This window comes from Schistosoma mansoni, assembly GCF_000237925.1.
Source record: "Schistosoma mansoni, WGS project CABG00000000 data, supercontig 0187, strain Puerto Rico, whole genome shotgun sequence".
NCBI classification, from domain to species: Eukaryota; Metazoa; Platyhelminthes; class Trematoda; order Strigeidida; family Schistosomatidae; genus Schistosoma; species Schistosoma mansoni.
The window spans coordinates 379,761-399,134 of NW_017386070.1; the positions used below are offsets into that span (position 1 = coordinate 379,761).

The 19,374-nt window shown below is 41.1% G+C and overlaps 2 protein-coding genes across 2 annotated transcripts; one reads left to right on the top strand and one right to left on the bottom strand.

Annotated features, from left to right (window-relative positions):
- Positions 1-1,170: 1,170 nt before the first annotated feature.
- Positions 1,171-13,713, top strand: Smp_019680.1 (hypothetical protein). The gene is made up of 5 exons (XM_018792706.1): positions 1,171-1,215; positions 4,155-4,779; positions 5,314-5,410; positions 6,717-7,078; positions 12,629-13,713. Exons 2-5 carry the CDS (start codon positions 4,396-4,398, stop codon positions 13,586-13,588), a joined length of 1,803 nt encoding a protein of 600 aa, XP_018644672.1. The 5' UTR covers positions 1,171-1,215; positions 4,155-4,395; the 3' UTR covers positions 13,589-13,713.
- A 2,898-nt stretch (positions 13,714-16,611) lies between these two features.
- On the bottom strand, positions 16,612-18,451 carry Smp_019690 (splicing factor u2af large subunit, putative). The gene is made up of 2 exons (XM_018792707.1): positions 18,409-18,451; positions 16,612-18,272 (listed from the first exon to the last, which is right to left on the bottom strand). Exon 2 carries the CDS (start codon positions 18,249-18,251, stop codon positions 16,686-16,688), a length of 1,566 nt encoding a protein of 521 aa, XP_018644147.1. The 5' UTR covers positions 18,252-18,272; positions 18,409-18,451; the 3' UTR covers positions 16,612-16,685.
- Between the last annotated feature and the right edge of the window lie 923 nt (positions 18,452-19,374).

Below are 19,374 nucleotides of genomic sequence, written 5' to 3' on the forward strand. Positions count from 1 at the left end.
GAAAGGAAACGATTAGTCAGTGCACCTGAAGTTTAAAAACCTTATTTATCTTACTTCGTACGCAGCCGTAAAACCTGCACTTCTGAATCGCTCGTTTTGATGAAGTACCCAGTAACGTGAAATTAATGGCGACTTCAGGTTTCATGATGTAGGACAGAATATATCGCATAGAGGTTTTAGGATCATCATCCATTAGACGTGTCAACATAGCCATCTGTAATAGGAATGAATGATAAAAATCATGTTGTGTGCTTACAAATCTGTCCCTCACGTCTTTTTGCTCTAGACAAGCGTCCAAAGTTCCCAGCTCCTCTGCAGATGACAAAGGGAACTGTTGGCTGGATAGTCCACAGTCAAATTGACGCGGATCTTGGCGGTCAGTGAACCTTGAGAGTACCAGCTTCATATTTGTATTCAGTTCACTAATGCTTGCTGACACTTTAAGCAGCAAAGTATAAATTCTTTCAAATCGGAAATATAGAAGTAGATCGTAGGGATGACTTACTGAGCAGTTAGATTTTTATCCTCGGATCATGCCAATTGGCATGATACAAATATTAAGCTGGTTATTTGAGCCAGTAGGTTGTACTAACCAAGTTTACTTTCAATAAATCCAAAATTACTCAAGATACACGTGTTTAAAACAGACCTACAGGTGAAAAAAATCAAGAAACATGACCTTATAGTCTATCAATACCCATAAATATTCCAATGGGCTTTCGAAAAGCAACGAAGGTAGTTATTTTTACCAACATACAATGCGTATTTTGATAAGCAATACTCCTAGTCTCCAGATTAGTAGGAAGACATACTATCTCAATGCATTCATAAGACATTATCAGATGGAACAGCAGTTACTAACATATGTTTCTGCAGATCGACGAGACTGCAATTTCAAATTGACAACGAAGTATTCAAGAGATAACGTGATAATAGTGAATTCGAAATAATCAGTGTCGAATTGTATTACACAATCGTGACAGATTGACCAATCAATAATAAATTGAGCAAAACGAACAAAAATGACATAAATCATTCACCTAAAGTGTTCAATTAACAACGATTCCATCGTATAAATGCTGTATTTTATATGGAACGGACTGAAACTCAAATGCTCATAAAAATGAACCAATAAGAATACAAATAGAGGTCAGGCGCAATTTTCAACTGACGAGTCTCCTGTTCTAGTTCCACCTGCCTGTAGCTCCGATCCAGGTCTAACTAGTTTGTCTTTTTAGCTCAGTTTTATGTCTTATTTTCGCATGGCATTAGGCTTCGGCCTGTTTTTTACGACCCAGTTCTAAATGTGATGGCTGATATACGTATTTAAAATTGGACAAGCGCTCCACGGACGGAGAGTATTATCCTAACGTGATTTGCATTTCTCAAACATTCTCAGTATCCTTACGCAAAAAAGTACCATTTTTGACCCAAAAAACTCATCAGATCAGCTTTCGGTAGATTACCTTTTTTAGTTTTATCTAAGTTAATAGTTAACTAGTTTTGCCCCAGCTTCCTACTTGGTTTTCGCAGTTTCTCACGTCAAGAATATTCTTACTACTTCTTGATACATCGACACAACAGGTGGTGCAACTGACCAAGAAGGATGGTGATTCTAAACCCAGTGTAATGAAGATAACCTTCCCAGCCTCTTAAATGGCGACAACCTACAGTAGGTGGACTGAAAAGTTCATCCTCAACTTGACGTAAACGCCCACTGAGATTTCTTGCTATACACGACCTTGCGTGTCTGTCCTGCAAACTGTCTCCAAAAATTACAAGCAACCTGCAGTCATAAAGAATCACACTCTTTGAATGCTAAGACTCAAAAGATACTACTGGGTAGAATACAAAGTAAGACAACACATATATGCAGTTCAGACAAGCAAAAAGCGAATGCATAAAGGCAAACAGACAAGATAGGCTTCAGTATCAGATAAGGCTAATCGATAAAATTGTCTTCAATCCAAAAAGCTCGTCCCATCTCGCAGCTTCTCGTTGATGAGCCGAAACCGAAATTTCCTATTTGTTAGATCCTCCTGGTTCAACCAACAACGACGGTGATGCCGCCGATCTTTTGGCAGAACAGTATTTTCGGACGTTTCAACCGTCACAAACTATATGGGCGAAAGCTTTACCTGCAACTCAACAGGACTCTCAGAAATGAACCTGAGCATTGACTCAATATACCAGAGACTGTAGTATCTAAATGAGAACACTTCTGGCCTGGATTTGGTTCACTCTTGCACAACCAACCTGCTGTTCGCGGTGGACAGATGGACAACCACCCTTGATTGCAAGGAGTAGGTTGATGTCGTATACCTTGACTTCCCAAAAGCTTTTTATAAGGTCAATTATGTACTTCTCATCAATAAGCTCGAGCTGTCAGGTATCAAGTCACCGTTAAGAGATTGGCTTAATTCATATCCAAATAATTGACTTTTTAAGGTCAGAGTAAATTTCACTTTTTCCCAGGCTGCAGAATGTCTTAGTGGAGCCCCGAGAGTTAAGTGCTAGAACCTCTTCTTTCCTTACCTTATATAAATGACGTTCCTCAGCAAGTATCTTTTGATCTATTGCTTTTCGCTGACGCTATGAAACTCTGTAGAGACGTTTGAAACCAAGATGATAAGCTGGCACTTCAGAAGGATCTGACTCGACTTCATAGTTGGGCGTATAACAGCGGACTTACTTTCAACACTTCAAAGTGTAAAGCAATCCGAGACATGTTGTAGACTATGCATACGACTTACGTAACTCCCCTTAAGAGATATCCCAAGTTGAAAAATATCTAGGTGTTGGTACCCTAGGACCTAAAGTCTTACGCTAACTGCGACAAAAATGCCTTTCGAGCAAACCTTGTAGTGGTAACGTTAAGGCGCATTTTTGGGTAGGTGGACGGCAAAACTTTCTACTTAGTCTTCAACAGTTTTATTCGACCCCGTTCGGAGTACAGAAACAGTATTTCCACCATCATTGCAAAAGGATCAGAATACACTGGAACGTATCCAAAAGTGAGCTCCAAAATCAGTTCGGGGACTCAAGTCCAAACCTTATGGAGAGCGCCTCAAATCACTGAATCTTTACCCATTGGAGTATAGAAGTCTCAAAAGTGACCTAGTGACTTATGCCATCCTAAACTGGGGCCCACTTCAATACCTACTTAAGCTTAGTCTCAACACAAACCTTAGGGTAACATCCAGAAATTAGAGACTATAGAGCAGAATGGACTGTAGGCACACTTTTTACACCTTACGAGTAGCGAAATTCCGGAATTAGCTCTCGGCTGAGGGGTTTCAAGAGACTTCCCAGGAGTCCTTCAAGAGAAAACTTGACACATTCGTAAGGACTTAGGACACCATTTCTCTTATCGTTAAGTATACCTAGGTTCCTATCTGGAAACATCGGTGATCCACTGCTACTAGATACGGAGGCCTGATAAGCGAAAGCTTCTATTCGGTCCAAAACTATTCGAATACAGACTTCCTCTCTAGTTCTATCCAATTTTTGTTCGTTTTTATCATGTCTATCTCCATTTCTCGGGGTAGTGTGTTCTTTGGCCTTCAGGATTCCATGTGAGGCCTTGCTACTCAGGCCTTTTTTGTGAAGTATTTCCTGAATAATGTCCAGCCAAAAGTCCTTACGTATGCACCTTTTCTGTGTGAATTTCTCACTACGGATGAAAAAGTTGCCCGTCTTAGTACTTGTAGACTGTTGAAAAGTGGGCTATAAAAGAGGGTTAAATGCCGACTTATAATCATTAGTTAGGTGGAAAACTTGGTAGTTAGTACTACTAACCACTGGTCAGATAATTTACTTCGAATTTTCAGCAAGTGAGATACTTTCATTCAAGTTCACTGTTCATTTATGAAGTTTTGCGGAGCTAGAATATGAACATACACCTGATCATAAAACCTAACATTTCAGACAGAATTTAGAATTATGTATTCAAGCAGCTATTCTGTTGTGATTATGAAACAAACATCTTAGTATTTGTTCAAAGGATTAGAGCTGCGATAATAAAAATGGCTTTCTAGCTTTAACTACGAGGAAAATCCTAAACATTCTAACCTCTTTCCATAATCCTATCGTAGCTTTCCCGTATTTTGACTTATGATTCTTGTATCATTATGCTTAATCCGCTTTTCCTCTAGAATCAATCATCCGAGAAAATATTCTTCAATTATTTGTTCTTCATATCGGGGTGTGGACCGTAGAAGCCATTCACAATATCTTGCATTATTAGTATCTATCGTTGATACCTTCAAAGTACGACTAAATATCCACGGCATTGCAGATTACAAGGATCCAAAAAGATCAACTTGTTTTCTGTCCGTATGTCCAAATGTCTCGAGCTTAATCATTTCCTAAAATTCTACGCCATCCAAAATAACCATGTCGTGTGATGTCTGGCAACAGGTCCTGGCTTTGGACTCTCGCTATAGCGCTGTCAGGCCAATAACAAAATCAAGCACTGAATTAAGACAACTTTATCTTCGAAGAAGGAATCAATTAACAAGAGAAAAAGCCGCACTGAGTGCCAACGAGGCTTTCAGACATCCTAATTTATCTTGTAGTTTTCAATATACAGCTGAAACTTTTGTCACATCTTTTGTTGCCTACAGGAACATTCGTGAGCAGCTATTACTTTCTCTTTACGGTCCACCCAAACCTCACAAGTGCGCGTCACCTCAATTCAGCTTAACCAAAACCAGGAGCTACGATGACAGTACAAAACAACCTTCCCTACTGAACTACTCCATGACTAAGTCGATATGTGTAAGTATTTTTATACTCGCTTTTTTTGCTACCTAGCTGTAGCCATGTAATTTCAATTGCCAAATATGGATAAATAGTATGCTTATTACCATTTTTTTCAATTTGTTGCTCTACTTTCTCTTGATCACTTTCGGATAGATTCATGAATTTTCCGGACTGAGATCCATTGTGCACCATGGCTGCCGCAAGATAAAAAGATTATTGCCCCTCGAACCTGTCCATTTACTTCCAGTTGAATTGCATATAAGATTGGCATTACATTTAAGTCCGTTTTGCGTATTATTGGACTTATGGGTTTCGGACTAATTTCTTAACTTCGCAAATCGTTAAACGATTTCCGTTACTATATTATTTATAGATATATGAGCTTCTGGATTTGTAACATGTTGTTTGTAGATTGCTTCACAAGTCTAAATTTTTATCATTCATCCCAATCAGCTATCATTTGTCAAGCTGTTTGCTTAATACCGTCAACTTTTTCTGTTTTACTAAACCTCTAACGGCTTCTTTAATTGCTCTTATACCCGAATTTAGGATGCATCTTCAGATTATCTTACACCTGGAAGGACAGAAACTTTAGGCGAGAGTTATGCGTTTTCTGGTATTGAGCATATTTTTGACCACCATTCAGGTAAGTTTATTTAAAAAGTTATGTTCAGTACATCATGCCGCATCTAGTTTGTGAAAGTATCAATATCTGCTCATTCATAAGTAAAATGTATGACCTACTTCCGTAAACCACTTGTGTTTAAACAACTAAGGGTAGGGAGTGAAGTAGTCGAAAGCGTTGACAACTTCACTTATCTTGGAAGTCTGATCAGCCCTAATGGGTTAGTGTCTCACGAAATCTCAGCACAAATTCAAAAAGCTCGTTTGACTTTTGCCAACTTAAGTCACCTATGGCGAAGACGAGATATCCGTCTATCAATTAAGGGACGAGTATACTGCGCAGCAGTTCGCTCTGTTCTACTTTACGGCTGCGAAACATGGCCATTAAGAGTAGAAGATTGTCGGAAGTTACTAGTATTTGACCACAGATACCTTAGAAATATTTCTAGCATCTGCTGGGATCACCGGTTAAGTAATAGTGAGGTTAGACAGAGGATATCAGGGAGTGATGGTAAATCAGTTGATGTCATGAATCTTCATCGACTGAGATGGTTGGGCCACGTGTTACGTATGTCTGAACATCGATTACCACAAGGCGCAATGTTGACTAGTGTAGGGGATGGTTGGAAGAGAGTTAGGGGCGGCCAAACCAAAACGTGGCATCAGTGCTTGAGGTCACTAACTTCTAATCCATGAACTGAAGCCTGAACTTTGCGTGTAGAAACAATTTGTTCAGCCTCTCACCCTTCCTTGGCCCTAATTCCCTTAATGGGTATGTTGTCGTTTTTTTCTCCTTTTATTTGATTATTATTGGTTTTTTGTTTTTTAAATTACTGTTTTACATTTTAAACTCTAATCAGTTACTATTACCTTATATAAGTCTTCTTGATTATTATGACCTTTGTGTTTGTCGCTTTTCTTCATATCTGTCAACTGGACTATTATCTGGCCCATAAATTATTTTCTTCCTTACCCCTTGATTAGTACGTCACCTCATTTTTTTATTTATTGTCGAATCAATTTATAATGCAATCTTTCCTAGCCTCTTGTAGACATACATTTTCCATATAACTATATAAACGAATGTACAGCTTAAGTAGATGATTTCGTCGAAAAGAAGATTTTCTTCGCAAGATTTAGTTATCTCAACTCCATTGTCTGGGAGATACTCGCACCAGCCCTGTTATGTTGATTCTTATTCATTGTATATATTGTTTTGTAGCTTGTAACAAACCGTGATTACAACCAGGGCACTGTGGTAAAGGCCAAGATATTTTGACCCTCTTGTACTCTAAACAGTTTGGTTTTTTGCTTTCTTTTTCTTTTAGGCGCCGTAAATCGTTTGAGCTTTGCGAACCACGATTCAAGTCGTTTAGCTTTGGCTTCGTCTGATGGGACTGTATCCATCTGCCGTATCTCCCCAACTAATGGAGTTTTTTCCATTGCATGTGTTTTACCAGAATATCGTGTAAAACAAACAGAAATTACAGATATAGCCTGGTCTATGACCAACGAATTTCTAGCAAGTACGTCTCTAGATGGGAACATATGTTTATGGGATGTTGGAGAAGCTAAGCTGGCACGAGAGTATTTAAGTACGGAGCTGAAGCTTGGTCCACTGTTGACGTGCGCTTTCCAACCCGCAAACAATAACATTTTCGCTGTTGGTAGCGTTACTGGAATTGTTCAGGTAAATCCATTAATTAAATAGTCTAATTTATGTCCTTAGAACACATAACATCAGTATTCATTATAAACAGACTAACAGTTGAAAATATTTCGGAGGGTTCTGTGTATTTACTGCTGAGAAGTAGTAGGCTTGCTAAAAAACTGCAATTTCCCAACAATATCTTCAGTGTTCCTTAAATGATTTGGAGTTCGGATAAATGTTATCATTATATTTATGCAGAATAGCAATTATACCAGTTAAAAAATAAAATAAGTAGACCAAATACATTTCCGAAAATTCCTCCCAGTGTTTGTGGATTGTACCGTTGGTTATCTAAGTGCTTGTTTGTCATGAATAATTACAATACCATATATATACGACCCGACTAACTCAGCATTATATAAAATAAAAGCGTGCATTCATCCTATCTTTATCTCTAGATCCGTAGTCTGGAATTCTTATGCTTTTTATTCGGCAACTCCACTTTTCTGGGACTGCATCCCACATTTAATATTCATCGGTGTCACTGATACTACTACTTTGCTACGCTGTAGAGTATAGCAACTTGGATCGATACACATTCGCACCAGGTTCTACGTTGTTTACGACTGGCTGACTTTGTGTTTAAAGTAACGACTCCTCACAGATTAATCCTCGTACTATTGTATGCGTTTCTCAAATGTCAATAATCTAAACTATAGAATGGCATAATGTCATCTCCCGACACATACCTAGACTATCCAAACAGTCGTTTCTTAACCGAACAACGACTCCATCCTAGTTGTCTTTCTTTAACTTATCGTTATCTCACCAAAACTGTTGACATTAATCAGTTTGCTTGCACTATTTTGTACTCCTACTATGTATACGGTCAGTCAGTCAGCGACAACGTAGGACCAGGCACATATATGCATCGGTCCAAGTTGCCATACCTCGTTAGCACAACAAGATGAACACCGGATTCATAGAAGTAATTAATTTAGTGGTGGTAGTATAAAAAGAAAGGTTGTATATAAGGATATAGTGTAAGAAGGAAAAAAGTTATGAAACGATTTTAATCTCAAGGTTTAAGGGAAGATAAAGAGTGTATACACCTACGCCATTGTGATCGATTCTGAGCCATGTCACTCAGAGTCTCCAACCATTGGTTACGATAGTCACGCGGACCCCAACCAGGTAGTCTGCATCTACCAACATGACTCAGACTAGAAGTTAGTGACTTCAAGCACTGATGCCATGTTTTGGTTTGGCCGCCCCTAACTCTCTTCCAACCATCCCCTACACTAGTCAACATTGCGCCTTGTGGTAATCGATGTTCAGGCATACGTAACACGTGGCCCAACCATCTCAGTCGATGAAGATTCATCACCTCATCAACTGATTTACCATCATTCCCTAATACCCTGTGTCTAACCTCACTATTACTTACCCGGTTATCCCAGCAGATGCTAGAAATATTTCTAAGGTATCTGTGGTCAAATACTAGTAACTTCCGACAATCTTCTACTCTTAATGGCCATGTTTCGCAGCCGTAAAGTAGAACAGAGCGAACTGCTGCGCAGTATACTCGTCCCTTAATTGATAGACGGATATCTCGTCTTCGCCATAGGTGACTTAAGTTGGCAAAAGTCAAACGAGCTTTTTGAATTTGTGCTGAGATTTCGTGAGACACTAACCCATTAGGGCTGATCAGACTTCCAAGATAAGTGAAGTTGTCAACGCTTTCGACTACTTGCCCCCAAATGCCCTAGTATGGCCGAGAGTGGGGAGAGCCCACTCTCCCTCTCGAAATGCTCTCACATGGCCAGCGAATATATAGCCTCTGCCAGGGAAGTCCTACTCACTGCCTTCTCGTGGCGGGGGTGTTGTTTACGAAAGTGAGAGGACGAAAAGCGAATGTCCGGCGCTTTAACCGGGTTGGTGGACACGGAGGGTCCACCTAGGGGAGTTGGAAAACCCTGATTCCAAACCAATGGTGCACATGGGCTCCAGTATCCTGATGGAACGAATGGCGAATGAACCTGCTGCTGGTCAACGGCTACCATGGGACTGCATCTCCTCACGATGCTCCACTGCCTTGTGGATCAGACCTTTCGTTCAAAGGCTCGGGGTGTGGCCCCCTAAGAAAACCACCTGTTTCAGTTCGGGCACCTGGGCAGTATCACAGCCCTCAAGCAAATCGGATGAGATTTGTATGGCGCATATGTATCTGGTGCTTCCTTGTACCAATATTTATGTGTTTAAATAAATAAATAAATAATAATTTCGACTACTTCACTCCCTATCCTTAGTTCAGGTGTTGATGCAGGCCAGTCCTGGAGTAACAATTTACATTTAGATGGGGAGAAACGCATCCCAAATATCCTGGCATTATTACTGAGTTCCAACAGAAGACTCTGCATTTTGTCAGTGTCTTCACCAAACAGGACTATGTCATCTGCGTATTCTAAGTCGATAAGTGAACCTCCTGGTAGAAGATCAATTCCTGAAAATTCAGTCGACGAGAGTGTCATTTCCAGTAACAGGTCTATAATGAAGTTAAACAAAAATGGGGATAGTGGACAGCCTTGTCGGACACCACTTGAGGTTGTAAAATCAGACGACAGTTCGCCATAAGCTCTCACTCGACTGGTAGTGTTCGAGTAAAGAGCCTTCACAAGGTTTATGTACTTCTGAGGTACACCTTTCAATGACATACACTGCCACAGAACCTCTCGGTCTACAGAGTCAAATGCTGCTTTTAAGTCAAGAAAAACTATCATTGTCGGACGCCGATAAACATGTCTGTGCTCTAAAACTTGACGAATGGTGAATATGTGGTCGATACAGCCACGACCAGGTCTGAAGCCAGCCTGATTTTCCCGTGTTTGCAGTTCACGAGTCTTAGTTAGGCGCCCGATAATTATTGAGGCTAGTATTTTAGATGCTATGTTAGTCAGACTAATCCCTCTATAGTTATCACAGGATGATTTTGGCCCCTTATATATTGGGACAATCAGAGATTGTGACCAGTCAGATGGGATTACGTCCGTTTCCCAGATTTTAGCCAGAATATTAGTCAACCTAATCGCTAAAATTGGACCACCATATTTAAAGACCTCTGGAGCCAATCCTTCAGGACCAGCTGCTCTCCCTCGTTTCAGACTACTTATAGCCTTTTGAACTTCAAGTAGGGTCGAGGGGCCTACTTCAATGTTCCATTCAGGTTTTCTGGGAATAGTGGGTAGTTGTGCAGTAGCTGAAGGCCAGCTAAACTGCTCCTTAAAGTGTTCCGCCCATCGTTCTAAACGTTTGGGTTGAGAGCAGATAAGGGTTCCATCTTTTTCCGAGATCGTCTCACACTTGACTTCTTAATTCCGGTTTCTTTTATTAGTCTGAATAGTTGTCTGGTGTTGCCTACAGCCGCTGCCTTTTCCATCTCTTTTGCTTTCGTTGCCCACCACTGCTCACGATCGTTCCTTAGACTTTTAGTTAACCTAGATCTGATTTGTTTACGCTCTTCGTCGTGTTCAGAGCCTGATGGGATGAGTTTACGCGAATCCATCAGTGAAATAGACTTAGAAGAAATCCACTGGTTTTTTGGAGCCCTATGGTTTAAATAACTAATAGATGTTACTGCTGTTTCCACAGCTGTTCGTGTGTCTTTCCAAGCAGCATCTGGGTCAGTCTCGTTTACAGAACTGCCTAGATGTGAACTCAGTTGTTTCTGGAATTCGCATTTGGCTTTCTCGTCCTCCAGTTCAATCCTAATGGGTCTTCTTAGTTTACTTTTCCTGCGTCCATTGAGGCGCAGACAAATGCGCGCTCGTATTAAAGCGTGATCAGAGTCTAAACAAGTATTCCAATACGAGCGACAATCTTCTATTGAGCCTCTCGAACGATGACTGATGGCAATATGGTCTATTTGAGTCCATCGTTGGTTTGGTGTAGGTGGACGTCATGTTAGATGTCTCTCCTTATGCTTAAAATTAGTGTTTGCTAAAAATAAACGATTGTCTGAGCATAGTTGCAACAGACGATCACCATTATCGGTTCGTTGAGCCGGAATACTAAAACACCCACCTAAATGTCTTTCTGTTTGATTTAAGCTGCCTACCTGGGCATTAAAGTCACCCTCTACGACTACTATGTCTGAGCGCTTAGCTTTCTGAAGAAGCTCAGAGAGTTTTCTGTAAAAGTCATCTTTCACTTCATCATGGCTGCATTCAGTGGGAGCGTAGGCAGAAACGACGAAAAGGCAACGACGTGTGTCCCTATCCTTCCGAGTTCTTACGGAGCCATTTAGCCGGACAGCACACAGGCGACTGTTAACGGGGATCCATTCTAAAAGTGCCTGTTCTGCCCTTGTACTTAGTGCTATGCCTACACCTGCAAGTCCACGAGAACTAGCCAACGGGTCGCCAGATACACAGAGGGTGTATTTCGTTGGCTGTCCATTTTGGCGAGGTGAGGTCAAGTGAATGACCACACTAGGATCCTGTATGCGTGTTTCGGAGACACAGCATACATCAATCGTACGAGATTCTAGGGTTTTAGCTAAGGAGGCCTGTTGACCGATTTGACTTAAAGTACGTACGTTGAAGGCTCCAATGTGTAGTTTGGAGCGAGGTTTTAGTAGACCTGGGAGTGTTTCGCGCATTAGAATCGTTGGCCATGGTGACACTTGAGGAGGAAACCGGAACAGGAAGTTTAGTGTTGAAAGTCAAGGTAGAAGGAATAGTAGGAAATGAAGGAGATTGATTATGAATACAGTGGTCTTGAGTGCTGTTAGAGGTATGAGGGCAGTTGTCACTTCCCGGTTGCCCACACCGTGGAAGGGATTTTCTACAGGTACCTAAAAAGGAAATTGGGTTAGAAGCGGTCTTAGTGACCTGAGAGCGTGACCGCAGTGCCCAAGGGACCATTGCTTGAGGTTGGTCACATACGAACTTTTTGTGGGTGATTTTTGTGTTAGCTCCGTACTTGTTGGGACCTTACCGTCGGAGACGGATATCCGTGGGACAAGGCAAGGTGTCCATTTTTAGGGTCGACCTTTTCTAACCCCACCCCTCCTTGTGGGAAGGCAGCATCGCTGTTGTGTTGGTTGTCTGAAGGAAACACCTTACTGCTGTCACACCTCTGTATAGTCAGCAGTACGACTTCGCCTTCGGACCTTGGGTTTGCTGCTTTTAGTCTCACCGCTCTTCAAACGACTTGCCTGGCATGGTAGGACCTTGAGGAACGATTGTTCCAGCCAGTATAGCTCGATTGAATCATCACGATAGGCAAGCTCGACCACCACGTCAAGGTAGCAGCAACGGTCGGGACCATGTATACGGTGAGTCTTTTAGTAGAGAATATGTCGAATACTATGCTTGTCTTTTTTCCACGTGAAACTACATTTAGGTTGTCATCGGAACACAATTCTATCACTTCAGCATTTTATGTGAAGCTTCATGGTTGTTTGTACACATAGCATTTACTTAGTCCTAAAGAGTATTTTTATTACTCACACTTTCAAAGATTAAACATTCCTTCAGCTTTTTAAGATGTTTCTGTACTACACCACGCCCTTTATTATGTTCTTTTTAGATGGTGAATCTTTCCACAGGTAAGACATGTGTTAAAGGTATGGACCGTATTCACATAGCTGCTCAAGGTAGCAAAACTCGTCCAAATTCGTCAATCACTGAGCTACGGAGTCTTTTGGGTACAGGAAGTATTACAACTTTGGCTTTTGAAAATGCAACGGGCAATTATTTGTGGGTAGGAACTGATCGAGGCATAATCCAATCCTATTTATGTGATCCATCAACAGGTTTTATTATGAGATCACAACGTGTCGATATATCATCACTGAATCTGTCTGTCGTTCCAACCTGCCTTGAGAACGAAATAAAACTTGATGATTTGTTGCACGAAAGACCGCTTAGCACTCGGAAAACCTATCTCCTGTCTAAAGCAGATCAAAGTTTCAAAAGGTGGAGCAGTCTGAAGAGCCGAACACGTACGAATAGTGGGATAGTTAAGTTACGTAGTAGTGAAGGTACATCGTTAACGCCAAGCATAACTAGTCTTTCTATATATTCATGGCTATCCAAAGAAAAAAGTGAGACATATTTGTTGATCAATGCAGCTGGTATCGGGCTATTGTTGCTTCGACTAACATTACATAATAGGAGCGTAATTCTGGAGCAAAGGTTTCCTGTGCACCATCGTCCTTTCAATTCCGTCCCAACAACACTTCGTCTTATTCATTCGTGTTTTGCACCACTCATATCATTCCGTTCTGGAGCTTGTGCTGCTAGTGGAAGTGAAGATTGCAATGTATACCTATATAATGTGTTGAGAAGTCGTAATGCAGACGCCGAGACAAGAAACAGTTCTTCTCCCAATAAACAAACATCTACGGGTGTTGTCACCATTTTACAGGGACATACGGCTCCAGTGCTAGATGTAGCTATCAGTTGGGACGAGAATATGTTAGCGTCGGCAGATGAGAAGGGCTCAGTAATTATATGGCGAAGGCAAGAAAAGTCTGAGGCAAGTTGAAGAATGAACCTCTCTGTAAAGATCTAGTAATTACATGAGCCAAACACTTCGATCGAATTGTTTTTTAAAACCACCTTTTATTTTCTCTTTTCATTCTACACATGTAAATATATGTTTTGTTAAGTAATGCAACTAATTTATCTAACTCTTAAGCCTTTGGTTCGTACTCGCTTGACTTCTTACTAATGTACTACAGTGCCACTGTAAGCCTACTTCCCTCAACGGATACCATTAGAAACCCTTTAGATTCCCATTTTTCACACCGTTTTTGCGAGTATCTCCCGAAGAACTACTGATCCAGTTCATGAATTGGGCTGATCACAGCAAGGAAGTTCTCTAGCTTAAGCTTAACTAATTGTTAATACACTAATGTAGCCTATAGCCCAAATTTCAACTGTACGTGAACTCTTCTCATCTAGTGATCCGTAAACTGTCCATAGGTTGCAGAAGAGAGGACTACACCTTGGTGATGCACAGACATACCTCCACTTAGGACTAACTAATACGACTCCAACCAAACGTAGTTGCGGCAAAATCTAGGCTTTCTCGAGCTATTCAGTGTTTATACTGTTCAAGTGACGGCCCAACAAAACGTGTGTAGCCGCGACAAAGACCTAGTTATCCAAAGCGAGTAAATTAGGTCTGGACAAGTCAGTCACAACGTAGAGCTTCGTAAGTAAGTACATCAGTTCGAGTTGTCATACCACATTAGCACAGAGATGTAGTTGTCGATTCAAATCCCATAGTGGTAAAGTAGTAAGAGGATAAGCATTAATGTGGAAGATTAGTATTTGGAGATGTTATTCAGGGAGTATAATCCAGTTAAATAATTTTGGAGAAAGAAAAAAAGATAGAGACATGAAGAATCCAGAAGATTAGAATTTGGAAGGACACATAGAGTGGATGCATCTTCGCCATTGCAAACGATTTTGAGCCATGTCATTCAAGGTCTCTAACCATTATAAGGTTAATGTACTTCTTTGGTACTCCTTCAGTGACAAACACTGCCATAGAACCTTATGATCAACAGAGTCAAATGCCGCCTTAAGGTCGAGAAATGCTACTGTTGTAGGACGTCTGAATATGTGTCTATGTCCCATGACCTGGCTTAGTGCGAATATCGGGTCTATACAAACAGCCTGGTTCCCTAGTCTGCTCTTCACGACCTTTGATTAGGCATCGAAGTATAATTGAAGCTAATATTTTAGACACTATATTGGTCAAACTGATTCCTCTGTGATTGTCACAAGAGGACTTTTGTCCTTTCTTATAGACTAGCACAATCAGTGATTGGGACCAGTCAGATGGAATTACGTCCAGTTCCCAGATTCTACCTAAGACCTCAGTCAATCTCACTGCTAATACTGGACCCCCATCCTTAAAAACTCAGAGGCAAACCTGTCAGGGCCTGTTGCTCTTCCACACTACAGATTTCTAAAAGCTTTTTCAACCTCGTACAGAGTTGGGGGATTTACATTGACTTGCCATTCAGGTCGATTGGGGATAGTGGGAAACGAAAGTGTGGTTGAAGGCCAGTTGAACTGATCCCTTAAGTGTCCTGCCCATCGATCCAATCTCCTGGATTGAGAATGAATGATATGAGGTCTGAACAAGTGATCACGAAGCAATTATGGACCATATTATGTTTCACCTGTAGAACCATAAGTTACAAGTCAGCTGCTACTTTTAGTCTCGCCAAGAACCGTTCGTTTCATCAAGGCAGAGGTCAAACTGCTCTAGAAACCATCAAATATAGTCGTCCTCACTATTGATACCAATCTAAGATGGATCGTGTCACTTCACAAGTGCCATTTTGTGATCGCCTATGGACTGTCATCAAGACCCAAGCTGTTTGTAGTGTCCACATTCATATGCGTTATCAAATCTCAAGGTTTGACTTCTGACCGATCAGTATACAGGCCCGGTACGAGTTTGAGTTGAATAGTTGAGGCATGGAGCTTTCATTGCTCTTCTGATTAACAGCACAAACTTTTAGTAGGAAAGAAGTGTTCGACTTCTTTCAGGACCAGATAACTTGAGTCGCATACGGAGGAAACACTTCACTTTTATTTGAAGTTGGCACTGACCATGAAGTTGAGGAGAACAATGAACAAACTATCCAGCCCAGAGAACAAAACTCCGCCTACAGGACTTCGGTTCTCTTGGTTTGATCATCAACGGATTATCAAACAGAATAGTCTATGCTTGCAGGTAGTACTATCACTCTAGATTTTTGAAAATCAAACTGAGGTAAATCACCGCAGTCAACGGTCATTGAAGTTTGATGGTGGTGAGTAGCAATGTGTTCACCAAGAACCCACAGTGTGGCTTGGTGTGCAAACCTAGGTTGCTGCTACATGGCAACTATAGTTGAGGGCTTATCCAAACAGGTAGCGGACACAGCGAGCCGGGAGTACAGTATTGGTGCACTTATGGTCAGTATGATTAACGAACTATTAGGTAAATGTACATGTTACGCATGGGAAGATTGTTCTGCGATACGAAACCAAACCAGGTATTCGGAGAGAGATGTAACCATTCAGATAGCTTTGTAAATTTCGAGTATATCAAGTTAAACCACATTACACGCAACTTCCCAGAAACTAGAGCTTCGGACAAAACTCCCTTATAATCTTAATCTCAATAACAAACATACCTAGTTAGGTCTCTTGTTTGTTAATCAACAACAACGTTGCCGATTTGGAGCCAAAATTAATAATGAATGGTCTTAATTCCGCAGATTGATACTGGGTGCTTCAAACCAAAAAAATACCTGAGAAACTAGTAGCCCCACGAACCGATTGAAGTCTAAATGTTGCATCAAAGCAGTATCTTAGAAAGATTTCCGGACTTGTATGCTACGAAAGGTAAACCTAGAAAGGCACAAGCCCCTGTGGACAGAATTACAGACTTTATGAGCAGGTAAGAATAAAAAACCACTGAATTCAATGAGCAAATATTCGTTGTAGCACAAACCTGAATTCCGACGGACGTACGATTATCCTAGTAAAAACAACACAAGTATCGTAGGATATCAATGATTAAACTAATAAAATCATTAAAATTGTATTATATATACATTTTAAAACAGTCAGATTTAAAACTCCCTGCGGTGGTAATTGTCAGGACTGAAGAAAGACGTCACCACAAGTCGTTGGTTGAACTTTCTTCCTGTTAGAGCAGTGGCAGCTTTTTGACAGTCGATTAGACTCGCGAATTCAACATATATTTTCCCAACTCCTGGAACTTCAACCCCGGGGATTGGTCGAGGAATCTCTAGACTGCGAACAACACCATATTTACTACACTCTGCACGAACATCTTCGACTATATCCTCGTACTCTTCATCATCTTCTAGTTCCGAAGTCTCGATCATATTCATCAAACATAGAACCTCGGTAGGTGGCCCACCACTACGGATTGTTATGTTACCTGAACCCGTTGTATTCTGAACAGTGCCATCTTCCAACCCTGGTAACGATAGCAAAGTTTGGGGAAGAACACCTGTAGTGTGTTTTGCTCCTACACTGGCTCGCTGCACAATGAGTTTCTTATCACCCAATTGCATGCCATTCAAACCGGCGCATGCATGATCTGTAACATTTGCATCAACATATTCGCAGAAAGCATAGCCTTTCGATAAGCCGGTAGAACCATCTTTAACAAGATTAAATCCTTTTAAAGGGCCAAAACTCAGAAGTAATTCCTTCACTTGGTCTTCATTCAAATAGTTGGGAAGACCACCGACGAATATTTTATGGGGAGAATCTTGAACAACTGTACTAACCACACCTGGAACGATGACTGAAGGTTGTTCTGAAACACCGGGTAATGGAGCATAATCACGTGGTCGACGGAGCTTTAAGGCTTGATTCTGAAACAGAACACCATCCAAGGCAAGGCCTTGGGTTGTCTCGTCAACAGAACGAAATTCCAAGAAGGCGAAATTCTTCTCCATATTTATCTGCACGGCAATTATAGGGTTGCCTTCCGCTTGAATTAAACCTTGAGCGCGCATTTGTTTATTAAAGAATTCCATCATATTCTCCTCTGTTGCTGTGAACGGTATGTTACCGACGTACAACCGGCGGGCTTGTCGGCAAACAGCACTTCCGGCGAACGGGACATTAGTTGTGAGTGTTAGAGGAGCATTGGGCGCATGAACAGGCATCGGTACTTGTCCCGCGGCGTATACGTTGACCGGTATTTGACCTGATGCTTGGAGGGCTTTGTACTGTGCAGGAGTGACGTGCTCAAACCCTGGGGGTGGGACGTCCCAATACTTATAAACCAACGTAGGACTTGAAGCTGATCGATGACGTGAATGATGTCTCTTAGATTTACGTTCTCTACTATGGTCTCGATGTCGATCCCGGCTATGACGTCGACGATCACGACTACGACTGCGCGACTTTCTTCGTTCACGTCTTTTACCCCGATTTCGATCGTCGTTTCCAGAGTCGTATTTAGCTTGAGGGGATGATACTCTCTTTTCGGGGCGAGAAATCGCTTGGTAATCTTCCTCATCCCTTATGTGGTCATATGAAAACTGCCCATATTCCCCATTACCCATCGTGGTAGACTGAGCAGCAGGTCCGTAACCAGTTCCCGTGTTATTGTAGTCCATTGACGTCCCGTAATCTTGGCTGTAGTAATCTGCCATCTGTGTATAAACGCCTGATACCTAAAAACATTTGAAAGCATTCTAAAATGAAAAACAGTGCAAACGAGAGTAAATTTCTTCAAACAAACGTTGCTAACAAGAACAAGAGTAAAATTATCAGTATAAACGATACACGAGAATAATGAGGGCTACATACCTTGCGACGTTAGCTACCGCCCAATGGAGATGACATGTCAAGTAATTTAAAACAAAGAGTTAGTGTAATGAATCATTTAAACTGGTGGCTCGACGTTTATAACTCATAGTTTATACTTGTCTTTCTGACAAATTGAAGTCACGCTTTCCAAAGCAGAAACTGTCACATCTTACAATAACTCTACATGCCGGAGTAAACTAGTTATTGTGGTTGTTTTTGGTCCTACTCTGGAATAATGTGCATGAAGAATATGATTTTTAAGTTTGTTTTTCCTTCTCGAAGCTTATGCAACAAAACATAAGTCTTTTGGTAAAAGAGGAGGGAAGAGAAAGAGATGGGGAAGAGTATGAATCTAGGGAAGTTACGGTTGTGTACAATATATTTGTCCCATTCGTTCGTTCAGCGTGTGGCTCATTAGGCAATACAATATTGGACATCTTAAAAGCAGCCCTTTTTTATGTTTGGCTTCTATGATTTAGTCGGTAGACTATGAATTAAATTAACCAATGCCTTACTACGGCTAGTAAATGAAATACCTCAGACGTCTCTGGAATGAGTATAGCTGACTAATCAGATGCTGTTGCGACGTATTTCTCATAACTATCTTAGCTATAGCAGACCAGTTGTGTGACACACTATTGAACTAATGTTATGAGATCAATTTAAGATAGAACACGAAAAAGCTTTTACAAAAATTTGTGGGAGGTTTTTCTCGTGTAGAATCAGTATGTCGTATATTCGCCCACTGTAGGCAAGAATGGCGGCAACATTCACTTGATCTCTACAATTGCTCTTTCATGTTCTCTTTACTTCCGCAGTGATCAGTGACGATTACTGAAGGAGATGCTCAACGAACTCTCCTTCGATTGCGAACTAATGTCTTGTTCCTTAGATCCCAAAAAAGTTATCTGAATTACATCTCTTAGTAACTAATATTGCCATCCTGCTATGTGGGAACATCCTAAT

Bases quoted from the DNA above. Each gene is read 5' to 3' on its own strand.
- Smp_019680.1 (XM_018792706.1), top strand. From the start codon at position 4,396: ATGTCGTGTGATGTCTGGCAACAGGTCCTGGCTTTGGACTCTCGCTAT. The intron at 4,780-5,313 runs GTAAGTATTTTT...ACCCGAATTTAG, and splicing joins CCATGACTAAGTCGATATGT to GATGCATCTTCAGATTATCT. The intron at 5,411-6,716 runs GTAAGTTTATTT...TTTTTCTTTTAG, and splicing joins TATTTTTGACCACCATTCAG to GCGCCGTAAATCGTTTGAGC.
- Smp_019690 (XM_018792707.1), bottom strand. From the start codon at position 18,251: ATGGCAGATTACTACAGCCAAGATTACGGGACGTCAATGGACTACAAT.